The sequence below is a fragment of the Colius striatus genome, chromosome 5 (genome assembly GCF_028858725.1).
Source record: "Colius striatus isolate bColStr4 chromosome 5, bColStr4.1.hap1, whole genome shotgun sequence".
NCBI lineage: Eukaryota > Metazoa > Chordata > Aves > Coliiformes > Coliidae > Colius > Colius striatus.
The window spans coordinates 23,122,729-23,149,628 of NC_084763.1; the positions used below are offsets into that span (position 1 = coordinate 23,122,729).

Sequence of the window (26,900 nt, forward strand, 5' to 3'; positions counted from 1 at the left end):
AAAAGGATGTCCCAACCTCCTGACACCCACTCTTTAGATGTTTATAAATGTTAATGAGATCTACCCTCAGTCTCCTCTTCTCCTGACTAAACAGCCCCAGTTCCCACAGCCTTTCCTCGTATTAAAGATGTTCTGGTCCCCTGAACATCTTGATGGACCTGCGCTGGTCTCTCTCCAGAAGTCCTCTGTCCCTCTTGAGCTGAGGAACCCAGAATTGGACACAGTACTCCAGATGAGGCCTCACCAGGGCAGAGTAGAGGGGGAGCAGAACCTCCCTCGACCTGCTGGCCACTCTTCTTGATGCATCCCAAGATGCCATTGGCCTTCCTGGCCACGAGGGCACATTGCTGGCTCATGTTTAGCGTATTATCAATCAGGACTCCCAGGTCTCTCTCTGCAGAGCTGCTCTGCAGCAGTTTGACCCCCAGCCTGTACTGGTGCAGGGGGTTGTTCCTTCCCAGATGCAGGACTCTGCACTTGTCCGTGTTGAACCTCATGAGGTTCCTCTCTGCCCAACTCTCAAGCCGGTCGAGATCCCGCAGAATGGCAGCACAGCCTTCTGGGGAATCGGACAGTGCTCCTAGTTTGATGTCATCAGCCAACTTGCTGAGGGTACACTCTGTCCCCTCATACAGGTTGTTGATGAAGATGTTGAACAAGACTGGCCCCAGAACCGATCCCTGTGGAACTCCACTCACCACAGGCCTCCAACTCGATTCTGTGCCTCTGGGCTCTGTCATTCAGTCAGCTCTTGATCCGTCTCACTGTCCACTCATCTAAGGCACACTGCTTGAGCTTTCTTATGAGGATGTTATGGGAGACTGTGAAAAGCTTTGCTGAAGTCAAGGTAGATGACATCCGCTGTTCTCCCCTCATCTAGCCAGCAGTTATGCCCTTGTAGAAGGCTAGATGGAGACCTTAGATCATAGAATATTGCAGGAGAAGCAGCTGATGGGTTGTTTAGTGGGTTTTCCCCTTTTGGAACTTGCTCATCAAAGCCCCTTGTCACCAGTGCCTCATACTTATTTGTAGTGGGCACTCTGGAAGGAGGGCTTTGAAGACGAGCCTTTGTCCTTCTTTTTCTTGTAACCAGGGTCCATGGCTTGTTAGATTCACTGGAGGCTTGCACCTGCTTGCGGAAGCCTCCATCTTTCTCCACTTCTTCCCCTCTAATACTACAGAGCCTACTCACAGTTCCCTGCAGCTCTCGTACCAGGCGCTGCAGTTCCTGAACTTGAGGGCACCTATGACACATTTTTGCCTCAGAGGCATAAGTCCCTAAGCAGTTTAAACACTCCCTGCACTCCATCTGGACCAAAGCTTCTCTACTAACCGGCTCTGTCTGGGTGGATGCATTGACCTTCACCTGGGTTTTGTCCACCTGAGCCTTGGCTTTAGTCCTTAGGCGAGTGCTCACCATTTTGTTAGGTTGAAGCTGAAGTTGGGGCACTTCTCTGACTTCTGTTTCTCTAAACGGGCCATGGGGTTGTTCCCTGCTCGCCCTGCCTGGGCGAACTGCCACGCCACACCTAGGTGCCGTGTCACTCCCTGTTTGCGAGCCCTGTTCGTCGCAATCCTGGTCCTCGCACTGCCTGGGGGACGATTAAACCCCCCTGCGGTTGCTGCGGCTCCGCCTCTCGGCAAGACTGTCCCACTCACGAGAGCTGCCTGGTCCTGGCGGCTCTCTTCGCTTTTCCTCCACTCCCCGTGCTCCAGGAACTCCCGGATTACCTCAATCGGCAGCACAGCCGTGAATAAACGAGCTTTGCCTCCGCTGTGGGTACTGCCGATAAAATGGCAGCAACGGTCATGCCTCGTTTAAACCCCCCGCCTTTGCTGTGGCTCCGCCTCCCGGCAAAACCGTCCCCCTCGCGAGAGCTGCCTGGTCCTGGCGGCTCTCCTCGCTTTTCTTCCACTCCCCGTCTCTAGGAAGCCCTGGATTAGCTCAATCGGCCGCACAGACGCGAACAAACGAGCTTTGCCTCTGCTGTGTGTACCGCCGGTAAAAAAAAAAAAAAAAAAAGTGTGAATAAAAGCAAAAATGATGCACGGCTTTCCTACAATTCTAAAGGAGCTAAACTCTGTACCTAGGTCAGTAATTTCTCCATGGAAACTTTCTGTTTAGATTTCTACTTTTCAAGTGACCTTCCTTTTTGAAGTTACAGTGAGGTGTATACTGAATAATTAACATACAATCTATTTGAGCATGTAATATCATATTACATACATGCAATCCATCTCTTTAAAAATAATATGGGACACCTGATTGCACAAACCATTTCCAGAAGACAGCATTATTTTATGTCTTGGTTATGTATCCATAAGGTGGATTTGTAAACACAAATTAAAAAGCAGAGCTTGATTTAATAAACTTGTATTTCAAGAAAGCAATGCACAGAGAATAAAGTTAACATTTACTTGTTGGTGTTATGTGTTAAGTACTGCCTCTGCCTCAAGGCAGAACAGCAAGTTTAGTTTGTTAATTTGGTGCTTTCTGTTCCATCTAGGAGATACGAAGATTGAAGAAGCCTAAACAGAGACTTAACACACAAAGTTTTGAACTCTCTGACATATTCAGCAGAGAGACCAACATTCTGCAGAGGTTAAACTGTACCCATAAAGGTTTAGGCATGCTGTCAAGGCAGCCAGTATGAGAAGTTTACTGCAGTAGCTGTCCTGAAAAAAATAAAGGACATAATTTTCCAGGAATTTGATGTCTTCGCCAACACTTTTCGAGGTGGATGTAAGACCACAAAAAAGCACTTCAGTGTAACACTGGTGGGGTTTTTTTGGGGTTTTTTTTTGGCTCTAGGACACATATAATTAGCCACCCAGACAAGTTTGAGTTTGCAGTACCCTCTGCTGTCTTTGAGAAATCTGTAGAATAATGGCTGTTTCCTGTATTGTCTGCTGTTGCCTCTCCAACATTCAGTATGCTTGTCTCACATGTAGAAATGACATTAGTCTATTTTCCCAATCTATATCTTGCAGTAAAAATCAGTAAAGCTGCAGACACTTTAAAGTGAAGATTAAGTTTGCTATATGTAGTTTACTTGCAAATCCACAAAACAAACACGAAGTAGTTCACAGAAATGTGTATGGATCAGCAGTTATCAGCAAAATCTCAGGCACAAAAATAGAGCTACATTTAAGCTCCAAACAAAGTCAAAACCAAGACCCTGAGAATCTAAAATGTATCCTAGCATAGGGACTGAAAGCTCCTGTGGGTCTTGAATGCTCTGAAAAAAAAAGTTAGATAGCTTATTTATATTAAATGACAGGTTTTGCTTCAGTCATATTGTCACTCCTAGTTGAGGAAATGAAGGAAACAAGAGGTACGTATGAAATCCAGCACAGTCATTTGTCAAATAATGAAGATCAACAGGGCCTAGCTGAATACGTTTATAGTCCAGTTTTGATAGTAAACCTTGTTCAAAGATATATTTGCCGCAAGAAATAGTCTTTAGAAAAGCTACCAGGATTTTAGTTTTAACTTGCAGCAAAAATATAAAAGGCAAGAATCTATGCTTACAAAGTGTTCAAATGGATGTTCCTAGGCCATACTATAACACAAACTCCCATGGTTTCCAGGGACTACAAGCATGAGCAGCACTTTAGGAATATGAAGTATAAAGAAGATACTATTTCACCAGACATCTCAAATAAAATTCCATAGGCCAGCTTTTCCACTGGAAAGAAGAAAAGGTCTTTCTGAGGAAAGTAGTACTTTATGAAAGAACTCTTCTTCAAACAACTTAAAGGATGTTATCAACTGTCTCAGTAGCAGTCATAGTTGTGACTCATAACAGGACTTTTAAAAAATAACCAGACTTTAAAAAATAATCCCATGCTGTATGTTGTAAGCTATTTGTAACAACTTTTCAAGAGGAGAAGAGGTGGGTAGGACTTCTTAATCATTCAGACTTAGAATTTGTTTAGAGCAATATGTCATTAAAACCACAATATCACAGAATAATTTGGATTGTAAGGAATCTCTACCTAGCACAATGGCCTCCTGAGGGCAGGCTTCTTGGAGCCTCATCCAGCCAAGTGCAGGCTCTGTCCAAAATCAGAAATTGCTCACCCTCTTTTGGCAGTCATTCCAATGTTTGACCACCTTCATGGTGAAAAAGATTTTCCTAATATCTAATCAGCATTTCCCACAATCAGATTTGTGTCTGTTGTCACTTTTCCTGTCACTGTACCCCACTGTCTTCTCTGGCTTTGTCTTCTCTGCACCCTCCCATTAGGTGGGTTGTGAGAGCACTAAAGATCCCCTCTTAGCTTTCTCTTATGCAGGCTGAAGAAAGTCTCTCCCTGTACATCATGCACACCAGTCCCTAATCATCTCGGTTGCCCTCCACTAGATTCACTATAGTATGTCAGTATTCTTATACCTGAGAGTCCAAAACTCACAGGTAACAAGTAAAGGCTATTAGATACTGTATACCATATACATAGTACACATGCGTACATATGTAACCAGAGTGAGAGAGAGGAAATGCAAGAGCTCTTTGCATTCCAAAGTAGTATTGTCTTTTGATTAGATTTTAATTTTCGGGCCCTTGTTACTTCTATTCAGTTATTTTAACTGTAAATTTAAATGTGATTGCATTTAATTTTCATTGAAATAATTGATTGAATGGGAAGGGGAAAAAATTGGTATCTATGGGTCCTAAACAGCAGGCACATTTAATTCTGGGTGAAAAATCATACACGCTTTATCGGCTTTTCCCTTTTGAAGGCAAAAAGGTGGAAGCCAAACTCTGAAAACTCTCAAATTATTTAAAAAACCATTAAGTGTTTGGGAAATTTGCATTAACCACACCATTATTCCAGAATACACAGAGTAAATGTTCATTCAGTCACCACACATAACAAATGAAACCAAAAAAACACCAATGTTCAGTTATGTGGGCTGGCAGTGACAAGCTAAAGCATTCCACTGCAGAGAGAATGACCCTTTCTGAAGTTTACTTCCTTCCAAGATAGGATGGCTTCTCTCCTCTGCAGACTGCAGATGAGGTCTGCCCAAAGAGCTTGCGTTCAATTTTGTGGTTAATATACTTCCAAGAATTATTATCCTAATTATGAGGGGGAACTCTTAAGTGATATAAATTACCTCGTGCAAAAAGTGGTGAAGACAATCATCTAGTCCAGATTGAACTTGAGTTTATGTTACATCAACTGCTTTAACCAAATGGAGACCAAGCTATTTCTAAATCAAATAAAGCGCCTTTGCAAAGATTTGCAACTGTGTAACCTAAGCAGAGGGGTGGATATAATACAGCATCATAGTTTTAGTAAAACTTTACAGAGTGGAATAAAAGTAGAAACATTTGGGGAGGTTGCATTATGGGAAAAATCACTGTTTTGCTCCCATTTTATCTTTTTTTGCTATTATCATTCAGTTTTGTTATGAATGAAGACACTTTTTGAAAAGCTCAAGAAGATTCCAGAGATTTTATCCCAGGAGACATCTTTGGGTTCTTTTATTCATCATTCATGCATCACTTCCAGTGATTTAAATAGGGCCAGAATTATATTGCAAGCATTTGCAGACGTGTTTGAGATCGTACCATAAGCATCTTCCATAGGCAGAACTTTGGCCTCTCTAATGGCGTCTCTGGCTTCATTTTACTTCTCTAATGCCTTTTTCTCTTTCTGATCACACTAGTAAACTAGCCTTTTTGAAGGAAATTTGAAAGAGTATATTGCACCTTGCCTGGGTACTTACTAATGCCTGTTCTTGTTTAGTGATTACATAAAGATTGTTTGCACAAAGAAGTTGCATTGGCTTGAGTTAAATGGGTTTAAGAAAAAAAAAAAGCCAAACACAAAATCCACAATGTATTTAGGTCAGTACAAATTCCTGGTTGGAAACTTTTAGATAATCTCAAATCTTTAGCTATATAAACTTTTAAAACTTTACTGGAAAAAAACCAAAAAACTGCATTAAAAAAAAAAAAGGTGCTTAAAGAACAAAAGGTAATTTAGGAAACTTAGTTGCATTTCTGAGTAAATCAGGCCTGGCAAATTTCCCCCACCTAGTTTTACTTTCAAAAAAGGAGGTGTCATATTTGGCAGGAAGCACCTCTTCCCACTACTGAAGTTGTACAACTGTAATTAATTCCTTCATGAGCGTGCAACCTGATTGCTGCTTTTTTGTTTGAGATTGAGTTGAAAGAAGCCACTTCAGCTGAACGGGAACTAAATTCCTTTTTGGAGAGATTTAGTAATTCTTGCTTCTTGTTTAATGGTTTGGGATCTTAATGAATTTTTTGAATACTAAAAGAAAAAAAATAGGTTCTCAGAGAGACGACTACAGTGCCTTTCATCTGTATTAGGTAATATATGAACCTAACTCAACAAAATTAATTTGCAGTATCTATACATATTTGTTAATATTTACGTGTTTTATAAGTTTTACACCGATGCTTTTTGCTGTGTAGGACCACCGCATCATTTTTTTTTTGCAAGTTTTCCTAGCTGCTGGCATTATGAAGGCCTTCTAATAGGATTACTTATTGACACTTCAGTTAGCACTGTAAGAGGGAGTAAGGCACTGTTTTACAGTCCAAAATTACAAATTATGATCTGCTCTCCCTGTCAGGTTAAATGACAGCTTTATTTTTGGAATACTATGCTGTCAGAAAATCCAGACAGTCCACTAAACAAATAAGCTGACCTATCCAAACCCTGTCACAAATAATGTAAGCACATCTGTGCATTTATAGGTACCTATTTTTACACATGTATATATATGCGTATACATGTATGTGTATAAAGCTTTGTGAACAGTTCCCAGAATCCAATCCCAAACCTCAAACCCTTGCTCAAGCAACACTCAGCTTCTACAAGCAAGGAAGAAAAAAGTAGCTCTGAAATATAAGAAACTCGGTCTACTACAAACCAAGGAAGGAAGATTCAACGGCCCAGAACCCTACAGAAGACTGGCTCTTTCCTTAGACCATTTACTCTTAAACTACTTGAAATTTAGGGACACCAGAGAATCCTTATGGTACTTCTGCTGAGTGAATTAAAAACAAGGCCTTTGTCTGTAATTCTATTTAAAAAAGCTTTAAGGGAACTGCAAACACTAAAAAATGATGGGTTTCAAGCCAGGCACCTCAGCTGGCCTCAGAAGCATTAGTATATCATAAAGTTGGAGTAAATATTTCATCTGAGTAGAATTCTGGTCATTTATTGTTTTATAGATCACAACTAGCTAAAAACAGCTAAAAAGGAGTCCAGAAAACAGAGGCAGACAATGTAGATCATAAGGAAGACTTAGAATGTAGCTGGTAAAGAGATGCTGCTTAATAAGCAAACCACGGATTTTTTCTGCAGTGGCTCCAATTTCTTTGAGCTTGTTTTCTAATGGAGTAGTCTATAGGAAAATGACCAGAGAGTATACCAGATTCCAGAACTGCACTCTCCTACTGATTTTTGTCATCCTTTCAGTCTTCTTTGTATGAGTTGTCTGCTCCTTTTTGCTTGGGCTCCTCTGTGTCATGGGCTCACATCTCGACAGGAGATTGATCACCCCTCAAAAAAAGTACAGCCTTGAACAGGCAGCTTCTATCTCTGCTTACAAAGAGGAAAGAGTGAGCAGCTAGGTGTCTAACAGGATAGTCCAAAACTTCCTGAAATCAATGAGATAGAAATCATGATTATCTCTTCCAATTGCACTACTTTGCTTTTGCCTTGACTAAATCACAACTGCTGGTCCTTATCCATGCCAACCACTTCCTCCTGCTACTAAGAGCCAGCTCAGTTGCTGAGTATGGAAATGTGGTGCAAAACACACTGAATGTGTCCTCTCAAATGTCCACTTATATGCATTAAAAGCAAAAAAGTGTGGAACTCAGTAAAGCAACAATCTTTGGCCACTAGAAATGCTCAGCAAGATGAGAATACCACCAGCCAAAGGGTCTCTCTTTCATTTTTACTAGCAAATAGGACAAAACCATTCTGTGATCCAAGGCAGTGAGAAGCTTAATCCCATCAGTACAGATCTTAATCCATCTCCGGGAGGAGTGGCTATTCTATTTACCACTCTTCAAAAAAAAATGAACTAGGTCAGGCAACATTGTAGCCAGAAGACAGTATGTTAACTGTCCCCATACAGCCTTGAAACTGACATGGAAAAATACTAGGTGATATCTGGTAATAATATTGGCTAATAAGACAGTAGGGAAATTGTGTGCTTCTTCAAGTTAAAGAAGCACTGACCACTACCCTGTCCATGAGATTCAACACTTCCCCATACACTTCCAGAAGTAAGAAAGAGATGAGTCTGAAACATAAGAAGAAATTAGAAGTCTTCCCAAAACTTCTAGTATTCCAGTGAAAAATGCTGCAATCAGAATATGGCCTTCTTTCCACTCCTTCCACTTCCTTCCAAACGAATAGTTCTGACAGAATCGAGCAACATCACTCACAAAGTAAGAGGGAGTTTTCTTGAAGTGAAGGATATTCAAATAATTTGGATGGCCAGTGCTGGTCTGGATTTATTTAACCTGTCCAGTAAAAACAAAACTTTACTTTCTGGTTTTGACTTGTCCTGGCCTATTAAGAGACACACAGCAAGTTAGAGAAAGTCACCTACACCTCCCTGTGTTGCTCCAGAGATCTTTTTTCTCTCAGATGCACTGGTGTACAGACCCTTCTCAGAGATCATCACCACACTTTCACCAAGGATATCATGCTCTCAAGAGGCAGGTTGAGCTACCATCATTGCTGACCTGTAACATCAAAGGTGCACAAGATAGTCACTGCAGAATCGAGGAGAGTACCTGAGTACTAATAGTCCTTTCAATGTTTATCGAACCACCAACATCACAGAGGAAGGAGGAAAAAGTTTGGCTCCTGCTTTCTCAGGCAGCAGAAGCAAAAGAAAAGTATAACAAAACCAAAACGAATCATAAATTCCCCGCTGCCAATCTTGTTAGTTTGACACTGAAGATCAGACAGAAGAACTGTACTCAGAAAATATTAATGCTGCAAAGCAGCTGTGAACTGCATGTAAACTAGTGTGGAACCCTTCTGACTTCATCTGGGGTTAGTTAAGGGACGGTGGAAAAGAATCTGTTCTGTTTTCTATGATCAGGCTCTAAATAAGTGGTGGAAAACCTGCAGTATGAAGGTTAGAGTATGGCCAGAGTTCCATTCTGAGAGTTCCTTTTCTCTCAAATCCTACCACAAATGAAAGCTCCAACAACTTTTGCGGATCTGTGATAGTTTACTTCAGCTTTAAAAGTGCTTCCAGTCTACATAATTCACACAGTTTAAAGATTTAACGATTCTTTTATCCATATAAAAATTATTGTGACAATGTTCAAAGGACAAAGCAATTACAAAAAAAGCAACATCTAATACAATGAAGAGATAAAATATTGTTATATACTTAGAGGTTTTAATTAAGTTATATTCTTTCTATCTTTGTACATCAAAGAATCATTTCAGGTTTAAAATTTAAGAGGCAATATTTGTGTTTACCTCCAAGATAACACAATGTGAACATACAGTTTCTCAAGCTACAGCTAACCTGGAAACATGCCACGCAAAACAGTTGAAGGCAAAGTGTGAACCTACTAATGCTTCAGTTCACTTTTATTATCAGCACATGAAGTCACATCTGTCAAACATGTAAGAAACCTCTAATTCTACTCTTTGATAGATTCACACATCTGTTTAACTCAAAACTATACAAAATGAAGTATTAAAAATAGATGTAGAACAAAGAAATGTACACATTATTGAACCTCTTTCAGAGGGAAGCTAAGCAAGTTTTTTGTTTACTAAGCTCTCCAAGTCTTTTTTCTGGTACAGTTTTGGGTGTTCAAATTATATGATGGAAGATGGATTGATACAGAGAATATTAAGCATAAGTAATCTGAACTTCAAAAAAAGAGAAAAAGGAAGTGAGCTCTTACAAATAATACTGTTCTGTTTGCTACACACAGGAAAAAAGGATTCTTGGTTTCATGATTCTTGTTAACTGTAGGTATACATAGACAGCATTACAAAGATATATTTCCATGAAGAGTCTTATAAGAAAGTAAAAATGAGTAAGGCTTAGGATGTAGCTTTTTCTTTTGTAAGATTTAAGCTATGCCTGTGGAACATTGTTTTTTTCTTTTACATACTGTAGTTTGAAAAAGTTGTAGTTGGATAGTCAGTAACTTGTTTAGGTTGAAATATGGTGAATTTACAGGATGCAGACATAAAAGCTGGAAATAAAAAAACACTTTAGCATTCAAGCAGTGCTTTGTAATACCTTATTAAAATACCACAAACCTGTCCTCTTTTATTTCATGCCTTTCCTCACTAAGAGGAAAAAAGTCCCTGGCATCTAATGTAGAAGCATGTTAGCTTCTTTTGTTTCATATGAAATAATTAAATCGGGAGATGTTCCAAAGAGTAATGTCGAGGTTTGTTTCAAAATACTGCATTATACACAGGCATTCTTGTTTGTTTGTTTATAAAGCAGACCCATGACTTTCTGAGATTATGATGAGTAGTTTTGCTTATGTAAAGCAGGAGCTTCTGCAGCTGTTTACGGATGAAACTCTGCACAGTGCTGAATTACCTAAAATCACACTGAAGTTGGTGGCTATACACAAGTCAGAACATACACAAGGTTTCAAGTAATGATGTTCCTCACCATTTCTGATCCTTATACACTGTTATGCAGATGAGAAAAAGGATACATTTTGTGGAAACATGCCTACTTTTTTTTAACTTAAGATTTATGATCTAATAGACATTGAAAGGTATCAGAATGCTTGAGGCCTTCACAACTATGTATTTCTCTGAAGGAAACATGAGAGTCTTTGGGTTATCTTGGCATTTTTCTTCAGCAGGCTTTCACATTTTCTATGATACAGAGTCACAGCCCTTGCCTAGCACTGCAGACGGCAATAACATCTTTGTGGAAGTGTTAGATCCCCACTCTCAATGATCTGTACTTTCCCATGTTTTTCTCCAATAACTGTTCATATATTTTCTCCCCATTCCTTTTTATTTTTTTCTTACTTCTGTACCATTCACTCGTGAGTTTCCTCATTTTTTATTTTTTGCACAGCACCATTTCAATATTCCATTTTAGTTTTCCAGAGCTTTTGCTTCTTTTATTTCTGTTCAATATCTACTTCCAATGGTGCAATCCAATGGATTTAAACAGTGACTTCAATTAAACCATGTGTATCAATCTGAACAGTGGAGGGCAGTCTCTTCGTTGGTCCTTAGCTATAGAAGAGCTACAGAAATTTTCACTAGTTATGTTCTTCTGTTCTTTTAATCAGAATTGTAGCTGTTTTATTCAGGCTTCATGGTCTGTGAGATGACAGCAGGAATATTATTTGTGTCTCTGATGTAAGCTGTCACCAGCTTATTTGGTGGTAATTGCAAGTGAGTTGCAGTATTCCTGCAGCTGAGCTTTTGACAGCTCATTTGCCACAGAAGATCATTTGAGAAGTTTGTTGAAACTGAGGCTTCTTTCTTTGCAAATTAATCTTATTTTGAACTGTGGATTTTCTTTCCAATGATGTCAGGCTCCACAGTCAATGATTGTCAAGCTTTCTGTTAACAAACTTACCTGATTTCCTTTTCTTAGAGACTGCAAACCATCCCTACTGCCCTCAGTCAACTTTATGCCAATGCTTTCTTCTAGTGAGAAAGGCGTGTCTTCTAAGAACAGGTAAAATTCCCCATGTAATTGCCTGCTCAAACACTGGGGATTCTCTGACTCTATGATTTAGCAAATGGGATTTTTGATGACAGCTATACCTCAGTGTAGAATTCTCCCTACTACCAGTATTCTTGGCTCAGTGAAGAACCCTTAAACGGGAAATTCTCAGGCTAAACAGAAGAGAGTCTGTTCTCAATTTGCAGGCTCTAAAATACACAGCTTCCTGTGACTACGAAATGCAGAAAGGAAGGACTTGGATTTTCCTAGGTAAATTTTGGTTTGGGGTAGAGGAAGAGATGAATAGGAAGGAAAAAATGATATGGCATGAAACAACGTGGGACTTATATCCCATGTCTTTTCAGTCCAGATCACAGAGGTAAGTTAGAGCTGCCATAGGATTGCTTTAAATCTTTCTGTAACTATAGCATACTAAATGATCTTCAAGGTCAGAGGACAAGAGAGTTTGACACTGTCATTTGTAATGACATTTCTACCCAAAGAAAGAAAACTAAGTTCTAATTTAGGATTATTTGTGTGTGTGTGTGAAAATGATACTATAATCTCAATACCTTTTGGAATGAATTTGCCGTTTTAATTCATGAATGATTTTATCAGTAGATGCCATGAAATCTGGTTATAAGCTCGGTATTACAAGTTGGATAGATTTGGATTAGATATTAGGAAGAAGTTCTTTACTGTGAGCGTGGTGATGCACCAGCACTGGTTGCCCATAGAAGCTGTTGCTGACCCATCTCTGAAAGTGTTCAAGGCCAGGCTGGGTGGGGCTTTGAGCCATCTGGTCTAGTGGAAGGTGTCCCTGGCCATGGCAGAGGGGCTGTACCTAGATGATCTTTATAGTCCCTTCCAACCCAAACCACTCTGTGATTCTGTGACTTTCATTTAGAAAGCAAAAGCGGAAAAGACAAAAACTTCTGCATTTTTGAGATGCTGTTAAAGCTATTAAATGGAAAGTTTTGCGCTATACTATTAACCTTCACTGAAGAACAAGTTTACCTTTCATTGAGATAAATTAACAAAATGGTATTCTTTTTCTAGCCAGCTAATTTTAAAAGTATATGTTAATTATCTCTGAGTGAAACACATAAAAGGTTTTAGTAAAGTATTCCACTATAACTCAGAGTAAGAATAGAGTAGGTTATTCAATTCCTATGTAATTGCAGGTTCTTACAAAAGACCACTCAAACAGCTTGCATTTTATAATTCCAAGGCAGAGTAACACTGCAACAGTAGTTTATGCTATAACATCATGTTAGGTCCAAATTTCCTGAAACAGTCACAATAAGTCAAGAAAATGCCTTTTTACTATGTTACAGGTAACTGGAAATATAGAAGCAGACTTCATCTTGTGTTTGAAGTTCTGTCCTTATGAAAATGGGAAAGCCTCTCTGGAAGTTCAACCATGCAGGATTTCTATCTATTGTTTTGAGGCATCTGGAACTAGTGGGGAATACAGTGCTTTCACAGCTTAACATTTTGGTTTTCCACTGCACCCTGAAGCTAGACAGTGCACTGCCAAGAGACAATTCAGCAGTATAAATTAAAAATAGGATTTCCATGACAGAAACTGCATAAATATGTTTTACTTGTATTATTATCTTGCCACAGTGATTAGTCTCTGTTATGAAACCTTTCCAAATTGTGTGGCATTTTATTATGGCCAGTATGCAGAGGCAAGCAGAAACAAAATTAGTAAAATTGTTACTGAAAAATTAATCAGTGGATTTTTTTAGAGGAAGGTGTTGCCAATCACTTATTTGTAATTATCCTTGTTTTATTTTTTCTTTAGAAAGAACATAAGTAGATGTTTTCAAGTTCAACCTTAATAGTGTAAAAATCAGAACTGTGGTGTAATTTTTTAGTTTCACAGATTCATGTTGTCCTTGTGCAGAAATCCTAACAACCTTTTCAGTAATGCTTCACTATTATAAATGCAACTGAAAACAAGTACTCAAACTATGCTTTAAATAAGACTCTGAAGCAAGTATTGGCTTTTCCTAATTATTTGACAGAGTGGTGGTATCTTCAATAAAAATCTTACCGCCCTCAAAGCATCAAGGGTTGCAACTACCAAGTTTTTAAAATTCAGACCTCTAGCCTTCTAGAGCATTAGGACAGAAAAATCAGCTTTGGGAAATCAGAACAGTAGTAATGTCTAGCAATTACAGCAGTTAATTACCACAATATGACTACTTATTTATTAGTAAAAAAGGTTTACTAGAAGGACCAGCAGTCAAAAGCCATTGAAAAAGGTCTAAGAGCCAGACCATCCAAGGAGATAAGGGATCCAAGACTATCAACCATCCGTTTAAGGATGAAATAAATTGAAATTACTCTAAACATATTTATGCTGGACTTAAAATGAGGCACAAATATATGAAGGGAGTGAAGAAAAGATGCAGTTTCACATATGCAGTCCTAACATAAACCTTTAGAAGCAGAGAATCACATGATCTGGAAACCTACTTGGTTTATCAGCCCTCATCCTTGTATAGAGGTCCAAATAGCAGCACATTCTTCTTACATGCAGTTCTGCTCTCAGTTGTGCCTAAGAGTCTGCCTAAACTGAAATGATCGCTAAACTATGGGTCTTAGAGGCCTTCAAAATAACTTCTTCAAAAACAAATAAAATGGATATTACCAGTATTTGAGCTTTTCTTCAGCTACATTTATTTGAAGTATCTTTTAAGATAGCTATTATCACCTCTGAAATGTATTGACTCAGCAATTAGCCCTGGTTTGACAAACCACTTGGGTCTAATTTCCATTTATTTCTCCCATAGAAAAAAATGACAGAAGCAACGTCCCAGCACTTCCTCTTAGCTTGCCAGTTTGTCATATGGATTCCCTAGTTCTCTACGCTAGGAAAGTCTGAATGAGAAAATAGTCATTCATAATAAGGAACTTCAAAATATACAGGATTGGGTAAACTACTGATATGTTTGATCAAATTACTCCACCTCCCAGACACTTCAGCAAAGAACACGTTCTTTCTACAAACATTACCTATTATCAGGACATAATGTATTTTGTCTGTTAATACATAGACAGTTAACATAAAAACAGCATTGAATCAGGGATGTGAGGAGTTAAGTCTGAGGCATTCTTCACTGCCTTTGTTCATGCCTGTGTGTCCTGAGCCTGGTCCCTTGCCCTGACACCAAAACCAAGCCGAGAAGGCCTTTAACTATGCTGGGGAAAAAACCTTGCGACTATGGAAGAAAAAACATCCCAACCACAACAGAGTGACTGTTCCAACTGTTTAAATCATAGGGGAAAGAAAATACAATGTGGTTTAACTAGTGAAGCCATCAAAGCTGAATATCTACAAATTCAGTCCAGACAGAGTAGGAAGAGTAATTTAATCTAAAGATACTAACCTGGATCCTTGTCCTATGGTACACTAAAATAACTCCCGACTTTCATCTCTTCTTGACTGCTGTAAGAGTTAAGTGCTCTCAAAAGGACTCAGAAATCCAAAGAATTTAGCAAACAATGAATTAAAAGAGACCTGCAGCTAACTGAAGAAGTTTACATACCAGAAAGCAATCATTACATTGTCCATTACTAGCAGGTGGTTAACCATGAATGTTTATTTACTTGACAGCTACAAAACTACTTTAATTTCTTTGTAGGAAACCAGAATTCTTTGTTAGTAGCTTTGTTAGTTATTCTTCAAGTTATTGGTATCAACCCAATGTCCATCATAGTGTTGACCTTCATAGATCACCTACATGAAATTCTTATATTTAATATTCACTGTGATTAATCTTGATCTCCTATCTTAGAAAATCTCCACTTGAATTATGCTAGTGACCAACACTGAGACAGTGCTTACTCATATGCAAAAAAACAAAAAAAAAGGTTAAAATCCACTGTCCTGATATTGCTAACAGTGCTGAAGATTCATGCCAAAAATACTATAGGTTTAAAAAGGCCTATATGTTTGACTGTATAAATCAGTCTCGAAAACTGCAACTTATTAGGGAAGATGCTTATTTTGGCATTTTGAACCTCTTCCCCAGTCACTATTTAATGTTTTATGTCTTGGTGACACAGGCACACACCTGATTTTGTGGCATTGTTCACAACAGCAGCTTGTGTGGCATGAGTTTCCAGGATCACAGTCTTAAAACAGAAACAACTCCTCTGCTCAGTCAACTCATAGTGAGCAAGTTCCTTCAAAAACATCAGAAAGATTGCAGAAAAATTAGAATAGTAACTTGCAAAGTAGCTATGCTTGAAACGGGTCGATGAAACAGTTGATGTCCAATACTAAAACCCTCTGCATTATTCAAAACATTTTCACAAAATGCCTAACAGCAGCGGTTCCCCCACCTTCTAAACTATAGGTTGACCACAGTCAGCCATGAAAATGTATTGTGGAGTATCATGTGTCCATGCTAACATTTTTTTAAAGTGTAAAATCTACTACTCTTTTCCAGTTTTGTGGTTCAGTATCTCATGCCTATGCAAATTACAATCTTTATCTCTCTGTGTTGAGCTACGAGGTGGTATTTTTTTTCAAGAAAGTAGGGTTCGTGCTTGGTTTTCATCAATATAAACTAAATGAAGTGGATTCATACATCAAGAAAAACACAACTGAATGAAGGCAAAACATCAGAAAAATATTTAAAAGAATGTGTAAGAAAAATGCTAAAATAACCTTCAAGATAAGGCTTGTTTTTTCATCATGAATGATATGTTCTCTGATATACAAGACACCAGGAACTAGCCCCAAGATTTTTCATGCTTTCAAAAATGGGTAAGTACTCATCTTTTAATTCACTAGCCATTCTACTACATTTTTAGGCTTTACCATTCTTTGGCTCCTGCAGCAATACTAGGAACAGCCCAACCTGCAATACAGTTAATAATAACAGGCAAGGGCTCTGCTAATAAATGCTTAATTTTACAGACATGAGAATAGCCTGGGACTGTTATCCACCAGCAGGATCAGTGGAATCATGTCTGCACAATTAAGAGAGCCTCATGCAGGTGAGTGTGTTTTAGTCACTCTTTTGCTCCACATCATTCATAATATTGTAGAACCATATAAATATGGGGGAAAAGAGATAATAGAACAGAAGTAGGATTAAAAAAGCCTTCTTGACAATCAATCTCTCACTTTTTTCCCCCCTTTTAATTTTAAATAAAGCTGTCTGCAAATTTGAGCCTAGGGAGAACTTCATTAAAATCAATTAATCAGTCAGCTGCTCTGCTGAATAGCTTTATGGAGACAAAAAGTCAAAATCTGGTTTGGGAGCGAGTTGTGTGTGACTTATGCTCATTTTTTCCCCGAGGGCTGCAGCCTGACACCCATGTCCCACCTCAGCAGGTATACTGGCGGCCACTGGGCAAAGGCGGAAAGGGCCTGGCCTGCAGGCTGCTCGAGAAGGTCGGAACCCACCTGGCAGCGAGAAGACCCTGCCGCCAGGAGGCCTGGCCGGCCGCGCAGGTGCTGCAATCCTCTGGCTCCTCGCTAGGCACGTGAGGGCTGCGTCTGGTGGCTTCAGCTACCTTCAAGAAACCGTAACTGCCCCTCAGTTTAGCGACCTCGGCCAGAGCTGGCTGCTACCCTCCGCTATGGTGGAGGTGACGGCCGCATTAGGAACTCTCGGCGACCAGGAGAGGCCCCCCCCCACCTAATGCTAGTCACCTTCCCGGCCTCAGCACCTACCGCAGGAGCAACTCCCCTTAGTCGCGCCGAGCCGTTATAACAGCCCTTGGCCCCGCTACCGCCTGCGGGAGGCTGAGGAGGAAAGTCAGCGGCGGGGCGCGCGCGCCCTCTTTCCGCCCCCTCCCACCAACACTGCCCTGTGCCGGACGGCAGCTTCCGCCCCCCCCTCCCGGCGAGGAGTCGCGGGTGTCCCCACGGCGGCGGGCGTAGAGAGCGGCCCGCGTGCTCTGCTTCTCCCGCTGCCGGCAGCCGCCGCTGGGGCAGCACAGCTGTTACAGAGCCTCACTGGTCCCTCCTCCCAGCTGCGGCTGCCTCATCTCCCCCCACCCAGCCCGTCCCTCCCCTCCGCCGCTCCCGACGCTGCCGCCGCCGCCACCTCCTCCTCCCCACCCCCACCCTCTCTCTTTCGCTCCCCATCTCTCTCTCTCTCTCTCTCCGTCCCGTTCCCCCCTGCCCCCGCCTTTCCCCGCCCTGCAGCCGCCGGCCCTGGCAGAGCAGGCACCACCGGGGGATCTCGATGTAACACCATGACAGGCATCGCCGCCGCCTCCTTCTTCTCCAACGCCTGCAGGTTCGGGGGCTGCGGGCTGCACTTCCCAACCCTGGCAGAGCTCATCGAGCACATCGAGGACAACCACATCGGTAAGTGCCCGATGGAGCAGGGGCAGAGGCCGCGGCCGGGGCAGGGCAGGGCGGGCGGCGGGCGTCGTGGGGGCCGCGTGTGTGGAGAGGGGTGGAGGGAGCACAAGGTGCAGGGGGAGCTGAGGCGCGGCGGCGGCCGCCGGGGGAGGGAGGTTGGCGGGTGACGAGTGGCAGGAACAGTCCTGCGGGCGACGTGGAAGGCTCTTTGGGGAGGCGGCGTGCGGCACGGCGGCATGGGTGGATGCGGGGGAGGCGCGGAGCCCGCCGGCCCTGGCGAGGGGGAGTTAGTTTGCATTGGCAGGAGGGAGCGCAGAAGCCCAGAGGAGGCGGTGGAGGAGGTAGAAGGACGGGCATAGCACGCCGCCTGCTGCTTCCGCCCCGACTCTGGCTGTCAGGGCTCCGGGGAGGGAGGGAGCCGCCGCGGCGGCAGCCATTCCGCTTCCTCCTCCTCCTCCTCCTCCTCCCGCCGCCGCCACTGCGTCCTGTCAGCGCTGTTGCTAGGTGTGGTGGGGAGGCCGGGTCGCGCTCCGGCCGCACCGGCCGCCGCAGCGCAAGAGGCGCTTCTCGGCGGAGGGACGGCGTGAGGGAGGCCGGGGCCAGCGGCGCGGTGGGCGTGGAGAGAGGGCCCGGCGGGAGGCGGGCTAGGCGGCAACGGCGGCCCGCGCCGCTAGTGTAGCTCTGGGGACGGGCGGGCGGGAGGGAGGGAGGGAGGCGAAGGCAGCCGCGCCGGGACCCGCTGCCGTTAGCCGCGGAGGGCGGGCCGGGCAGTGCCGCGCTGGATCATCACCTGTAGACTCCCCGCGCAACGGCCGCTGCCCCTTCAGCCGCCCGTCCCGGCAACGCAGGGGCGGGGACGCCGCAGGACCTGCGGGCGGCGGGGCGATGACTCGTCAGTGCCTTCCCGGCGAGGGCGCCTCATGGGCTGCGGGTGGGCGGGAGCGTGCGCAGGGGCCGCCGGGGCCGCCCCTCGGCAGTGCGGGCGGTGCCCAGGGGAGGAGGGGGCGGCGCGGCTCCCGGCTGGCCGCGGGCTCCAACTTTTCCTCTTTCCTGCCTCCGGCGGGACCGGCCTGCCCGCGCCCACACAGGCCTGAGGCGTGCCGGCGTGGAGGGTCTGCGGGCTGGTACCGCGTCGCCCGCCACGGCTTGTAGTGAAGCGTCTCGTCGCTGCACCATCCCCAGCTGGGTACGGCCTCGGGCCTGACCCCGGCCCCGCTGTTGGTTTGCCGTCGTCCCCCACCTTTGGCCTCGGCAGGTGTGCTGCCATGACTTTTCGGCTGCTTTGCCTCTGAAACTTCTTGACTTTACTTTTTTGCTAATAAAATACTCTGCTTAAAGTCTCAGAGATCTAGTTAATTCTTTGAAACAGACAAAGTGTTAAGATCGGAGGAAAAAGATACGGACAGGAGACTCCTGTGTATCACTAGAAGTATGAGGAGACAACATGCTGCTGCAAAATGATGAAGACAGTGTGCATTTCAGTTTATTAAGTTTTAATAGGCAACCCTGAATACCTGAAAAAATCACTGAAGCTTAAATTGCAAATGTAATGTTACATTAATACAGTGTTATAGGTCAGCAAGATGAAAGATGTGGTTCTTATAATTGTCATGATCCCTAGTATGAGGTAACAAAATCACATACCGCAAAGCTGTGTAATTTATGGCTCGATGTGGTGCAAGCATACTGTTCTTATATTGTTGGGAGTTTTGTTGAATCTCAAATTCTTAGTTATTCCTACACTGTGCATGGCTTTACACCAGAAAAGCTCAAGGGAAATGAAAAATTTGTAAGTCATCTTGTGTGTCCCTCACATAGATTATCAGCTGCTAGGTGCCATAGCCCATAGCATGTCAGAAAAGATACAGTCCAGTCTGTGCGGTCTATGAATTGCTTTTCCTGATCAGTGATTCTGAAACTTCTCTGCAGAGAGGCGAACTTTATGCTGAAATGCTGTAATTTCTTAATAATTGTGTACTAAATTATGTAGCTAGTATTCATTATTGGTTTTTTCCTTATCTCAAAGTTAAAAGTATTACAAATTGAAGACACACATATGTTTAATTGAGCATGTCATTTGCCGAGACTTGCAGGACGCAACTGACATTGCATTGACCATGCAGTGTCACACTGCAGCTGACTGAGTGCAAACGGATAGGTTGGCGTAAGGTTGCTCATGCTTCATCTTTAATGTTTCACCTCAGTATGACAGCAGGTTAAACTCGACTTGCTTGTGAATATAAGATGCAGGTACATTATGTTACTCACCTAGATCAAGCACTGGAAAAATCAGTAGGGAGTTGCACTGGTAACACTGGTTATGGATGCCAGATCTCACATGGAGGCTCAGCTTTACATTTTGGGGCATGTGAGGGGCTCCTGGCAGAGGTAGAAAGATGAGGATCTGTGAAGTAAGTGCTCAGACAAAAGGTGATTAATCTTTCTGATGGCATTTGGGAAATAAAGAGGTAAACGTCTGAACAGGAGCTTATGTTGCAAGTACTTTCCCAGTAAGTCTGATGTAAACTGCCTCAAGTTTTTTCTTTCATACAGGTTTTTGTTTTCATACAGGTCTAGAAATGTGCACTGAAATTTATTGCTTTAAAAACTGACCATACCTTTTTGGCATATAGAGCAAAGAGTAACATGACATGTAAAAAATACATTACTTTAAATATTCCATGTGTGCTGCAGGAATGAAGAAAACTTGGTTGAGTTACGTTCCATTATTAAACTGAAGTGGGCAGTTGCTGGGCAGATGGATGTTACAGTGAAGATAACAAACTTGATACTGTGAACTGCTCTGTGTGGTTATGGTATAGGCTCTAGATGATCAGGCTGCTGCAGTGCTGCTGTTCAGCCACGTTTCATGGGATCAGCAGAGTCCTGGTAATAATTTAGTCACTTTTCAGCGCCGTATTTTGTCTCTAAAGAAGTAGGAACAAATATTTTATCAAGGTATCTTTTTTTGGTCATCCTTGCAAATAAAGGTCAATTTAGTATGTAAGGAAACAGTGTTGTGGCATTTTGGGAATAGAATATATTTGGCATTTGGGAGATTCTGTAGTTGCTTTCCTTACTCATAACACTCCTGAATAATCATATGGTAAGGAAATAATTAAATGTACAGAGGTTTGGGGTTTTTTTTTCCCCTACGTCTTGGTGCCCACCTGATAAATTACCAGTTACTTGAAAAAGTATCAGCACTAATAACCTGGGAAAGTTGTACCTATGGATGAAATACTCAACTCTGAGATGGTGCTGCATGTGCATCAGCACATCATCTGCCTTCCGGGTTTTGCATTTGTGTGTTGAAGAGTTGTGCAGCATTTGGTTAGCTTGGGAGCACTGCTCTGAGGTCTTTTGTAAGGGCCTACTTGTGTCCTTTGCATCGAGAACACGGTCTGCAGGAGGAGCTCTTGAAGTCTGTAGCAATGCTATCAAATGGTGTATTTACATTTTCTGTGGCTCACAGCTGAAAATAGACATTGGGTTAAAAGTGCTGATTAATAAATTCTTCTCTGTGACCTTTTTCTACCCAGACATTGTCCAAACAGCCTGATGTGCAGTTACCTTCTCTGGAAGTGTGCTGAGAAGGGGAGCTTTTAGTTTGTCTTGCTAGTCTGTCTCCCTACATGTTGGTTTTGGCTGCTCAGATCCTTTGCAAGTAGTTTGGTTGAGTTTTCTGATGTCTCTGGCCTGGGAGCAAAAGGCCTATTTTACTGCTATTTGCCAGATTCACACTGTAGAATGCAACGGACTTAATCCTGACAGTTCCTCAGAGTGCTGTCAAGAGAGGAGGGGGGAAAAAAAAAGGCAAAACCCAAACCAACACTGAACTGCTGAATATTCAGCTGTGGCAGGATAGCTTTTTTTTTTTCCCATTTTTGCAGTCCCGGTAGTGTAGGAATGGTAGTTAGGAATGGCACCTCTGGTTCCACAGAATGTTTCTGAAAGTCTTAACTTGGTATAAGTAATCTTCTGGGGCATTTTCTGCAGGTAATAGTTCAGAAGATCACACATGTTGGTTTCTGGGTTTCTTGGGAGGGCTTTCTGCTAGCCTCCCGTGATTTGATTCTTCCCCATCCTACCCATAGTTGAACTACATCCTTTAGAGAAAGGGGTGAAGCAGCTCCTAAAAGATAGTTGCTGATACAAAGTTTATTTTGACCATGTGGAGACTATATTCAAACAATCTCTTAGTCAGATTTAACACCATAATTTTTTGGTTTATATTTATAATAGAAGAATATTTTTAGTCACATGTGCAGATGAGGTTATTGCTTTATAGGCCAACATGTGCTCAGTTGGTTCAAGATGAGTACCAACATGCCGTATGTACCCGTGTAGCTCTGTGGCTGACGAGCAATCTTTCTCTGAGACTCATCTAGCATTGAGTAAATAGAAGTGAATGAAACGGATGTCTGAACATGGTGTGGTGGGCCCAGAGAAATAGAAGAGTAGATAGGAAGAGATATGATAGATAAATCTGAAGACACTCTTACCTTAGTGGAAGTAAAGTTTGTAATTTTATTGCAGTGAAACTGCGTGGTGGATTAACCCTGACTAAATGCCAGATGGCCACGAAGTCTTTTATCACTCCCCCGCCTAAACTGGACAGGAGAGAGACAAATACAACCAAGGGCTTGAGAGTCAGGATAAGGACAAGGAGATCGCTCAGCAGTTACCATCATGGGCAAACCAGACTCAACTTGGGGAGAACTGGTTTGATTTATTAACAGACTATCAAAACAGAGCAGGGAAATGAGAACTAAAAAACTCCTAAATCTCAAAACACCTACGTCCACCCCTCCCTTCTTCCCAGGTCCCTACCTCCTCCCTTCCCCATGGTGCAGGGGGACAGGGAATAGGGGTTTTGGTCAGTTCATTACAGATGGTCTTTGCCACTGCTTCCTCTCAGGGGGAGGCCTCCTCACATTTCCCGCTGCTACATTGTGGGATCCCTCTCACAGGAGATACTTCTCCACAAACTCCAAGGTGGGTCCTTCTTATGGGCTACAGTTCTTCACAAACTGCTCCAATGTGGGTCCCCCACAGGGTCACAAGTTCTGCCATCAAACCTGATCTGGCATGAGCTCTTCTCTCCATGGGTTTCCAGGTCCTGCCAGGAACTTGTTCCAGAATGAGCTTCCCACGGGGTCACAGCCTCCCTCAGGCATCCACCCACTTCAGCATGGTGTCCTCCACAGGCTGCAAGTGGATCTTTGCTCCCCCTTGGTCCTCCATGGCCTGCAAGGGGACAGCTGCCTCACCATGGTCTTCACCACAGGTCACAGGGGAGACTTTCTTTCAGGGCCGGAGCACCTTCCTTCTCCGCTGGCCTTGATGTCTGTGGAGATGTTATTCTCACTCCCCTCTGCTGCTGCTGCAGTTTAGCCACTGCACAGCAACTTCTTACTTTCAAATATATTATTCATAGAGATGTTACCTCAATTGTGAATTGGCTTAGCCTTGGTCAGCAGCGGGTCCATCTCAGAGCTCAGCGGGTCCAGACGGGAAGTTTCTAGGAGCTCTTTTTTAAAGAAGCCATGCCTGTAGCCTCCTAGTATCAAAACCTGGCCACACAAACCCACTACAAACTACTAGAAGAATTTGAAGGGGGGAAAAAAAAACCCCACAACTATCTGCTTATGCAGTAATTATACAAACTAGGATTATATGCTGTCACTGAACATTTCATCATAACATCATACAAAGTCCCAGTGTTGAATGGCTTCCAGTGAGGTATTGCTGTTGAAACTGGGAGCTATGATGCTTCTCATCAAAGCTGACCAATTCTCTAATGTTAGGATGGGTCCTGCATCAGAGCAGCACTTGCTGTGGGAGCAGAGGCAGCTGCTTTCCTGAGTGATAGGATTAGCAGAAAAAAACCACTTCTTCAATAAAAGAACAGTTGCAGAAGATAGACCAAAATCTTACATGTAATGTACTACCTATCTGGAAAGTTCAGATCATACAGAGAGGGAAAGAAGCTTCCGAAATTCCATGTCTGGTGGTAACTGACATCTGCTACTTTCAGTGACTTCAATTCTTATTTAATATTAAGCAGTCAAGAGGCCAGATTCCATAGCAAGGAGCTCGAGTGGTTTAATAATCCACTGCCAGAATGCATTTTCCTTTCAGTATTTTCTCAGAAATGCTAATATCACTTGTGCTATATCCTCACTTTAACAATAAATGGTATTAAAACACAAGGTGTCTGTGAGCACGTGCAAAAATGCCATTTGATATTGCTAAATATGCGCATTGCTCCCATCTCCTGTGTTGCCCAATGTTCCACCAGCATGTTGGATAAAGTGCAGTCAGACATGGATGACAGCTTCTATATTGATGCCTACAGTATGTTGTGTAAACAAGCATAAAAACAGGCAATCCTTTTATGTTGCAAAAGATGAGGATGAGAGGCTACACACCAGCATTTATGGAGGGCCTAGCAAACTTAAGTCTCTATGGAAAATTTTGTTTGCTTAAAGCTGAATTCTTAAGAAGAGTGTGAACATCGTTTAAGTGGTTACCATCATGTGACTCTGTTTTAGCATTTGGTCAATGTGTAATTTAATATTTGAAGATGAGACTGTTTTGAAGAGGTGGCATATTTTAATCAAAGGCTTTTTACACTGAGAGTGATGTACATGAGATGCTCTGCTCAGTGTCTGGAAATTGGAGGTTAGCTGCCAGTAATGTATGTGAATGTGTGGCATTGCAAAACAAATGAACAATTGCATATATTTACTTCAGCAGCAGTACTAATTATTGTCCATGGAAAACAACTTTATACATTTATGGCAACATTTATCTTCAATTCTTCCTCTGCCCAATACTTCTACGGCTGTAATTTTTGTTATTTATTGAAAATACATATCACAGTGGTGTGGAAGTTTGTATGTTCCAAGGGTGTTGGTTATCTGCTTTGCAAGTTAGTGTGATGAGGAAAGACCTTCTATTTCAAGAAGGCTTTTCTATCAAATAGAGTTGTTTTTAACAACAGTTTTAATCAGCACTTTTTTTCCCTGCTTGTAATCTTCATCAGAGCGGGTTTTTTAATTATTTTCCAATTCCAAGTCTGGTGTCCTTTGTGCTTTGGTTTTGAATTTAAATTGTAATAAATTTAAGTGCAACATTTGTCATGAATTCCGGGTTATACTAATCATATAGAGGTAACTGGAATTGCCATTAAACTAACTAAAATATGGGTTTTGATACTTCTGCAACATGAAATTTGATCTTGTTCTGAGATTACGCAAGTACATTGAGGCTAAGACATAAAGTGTTTTAATGATGTAAAACTTGAGTGGTATGTTTTCTAGGAATAAAGAACGTGAACATGCTGAAAGCTGATTTTTTTTTTTTCCCCTTTTTAAGATCGAAGGCCTCACATAAAGCTAATAGAGGTCTTTCCTCTTTCCTCTGCTGGCTTGAATGGCTTTGAGTAAGGCCTGTTGCAGAGTCATGTCCCTACCTTTGGCAGGGATTGCTCCTCTTGTAGGCCAGCAGATCTACACCAATACAAGTCAGGAAATAAAAAACTGAGGAAACATCAGGTAACTTGTAGCAGTACTGTTTTACTTCACTTATCTAGGATATACTTACTTTTGGGGAGAAATTCATAGTGATTACCGTGTCTACTCTTCAGGGCATGAGAGGATGTTTTCATAGCTAACATGCAGTCCTTACAAGAACTGTAAAATAATCAGGTGTCTACCAGTCAAATTATCTTTTTTTCCCACTTATTAATTTATTGGGGAATGTTAAAAGGCCAGGATTTGTATAATAAAAAATAATTTGAGGAAGAGATAACTCTAGAAGTTGAAGAAAAATATCTGTTCAATCTGGAGACCATCTTTATTACCATTACTTCCTCTTATATTTTATAATGCAAATACGAACAAGAAATCAGAAATATTGAGATTTTTGTGTCAGTCCGCAGAATAATGCAAAAGAAATAAGTACTGGAGGCCAGCTGGTTGCAGTGTATTCTTTATGTTGCTCCTGAACCTGAGGTGGGTTTTTTAATAATTCTTTTTCTTGTATAAGCTGTGTTTCACTGAGAATTTTATTTGTCCCCAGTAACCACCAGTAATTAAAAATTTGGATAATAAAGTGACTATATACACTTTGAGACAGGCAGTGTTAATTTAAAATGATGATGATTAGAGAATTGATTTGATAAATCATCTGTGTTTAACAAAAAAGAGTCCTTGGTTTTTAAGGGACTGTCTCGGTGAATAATTTCACAATTAAAATTTAACAACGAATTCGTGTTACTCAGTGTTTAATTCTATCTTGAGACTTTTGGAAATGCTTTGAAGGAATACATATGGTTTATTATACTTCTCTTTAGGTACAAGAGGCCGTAGCAACATTCTGATCTGTAGAACAGAGTAAATATTCCAGCTTATGTTTTAATGATTTTCTGTTCTATTAATATTTGAGCTTTTCACCCTAAATTCTTAGGAGATTCCTTCATAACTGTGTTATAATAAGTAAGGGGAATGGATTTTATCACTAGGGATGCTGATGATGGCGTGGTGCTTTTATGTCTCTGATGAGTGCCTAGGATGGAGCACATTACTAATGCACAGTTTCATTAAAGAATTAATTGACTAAAATACATGTGTTATATATCTTTATGTTGCATCTTATGTTACAAAAGATAGAGTAGACATAGAAGAAGAAGTTTATCACTTTAAGGGGGAAAAAAAAAGGGATTTTGAAGCCAGGCTGATCAGTTCTCTATGGTCAAAAAGATTAGAATGCAATTGTGGATTAATTTTGAAATATTTCTTCTGATTTTGAGGAAGCTTTCACTGTGTGCTAATAGATGCTTACTTATTTTTTAAGAGTTCT

General features: G+C 41.8%; 1 protein-coding gene across 2 annotated transcripts in view; it reads left to right on the forward strand.

Annotated features, from left to right (window-relative positions):
- Positions 1-17,575: 17,575 nt before the first annotated feature.
- The window catches only part of JAZF1 (JAZF zinc finger 1), a 197,039-nt gene continuing 187,714 nt past the window's right edge, over positions 17,576-26,900 (forward strand). For both annotated transcript variants that reach the window (XR_009818760.1, XM_061996528.1), the window contains exon 1: positions 17,576-18,035. Coding sequence is in view for 1 of the 2 variants with exons in the window: in XM_061996528.1 (XP_061852512.1) it covers positions 17,921-18,035 (115 nt within the window). In the remaining variant the exon portion in view is untranslated. The remainder of the gene's footprint in view (positions 18,036-26,900) is intronic.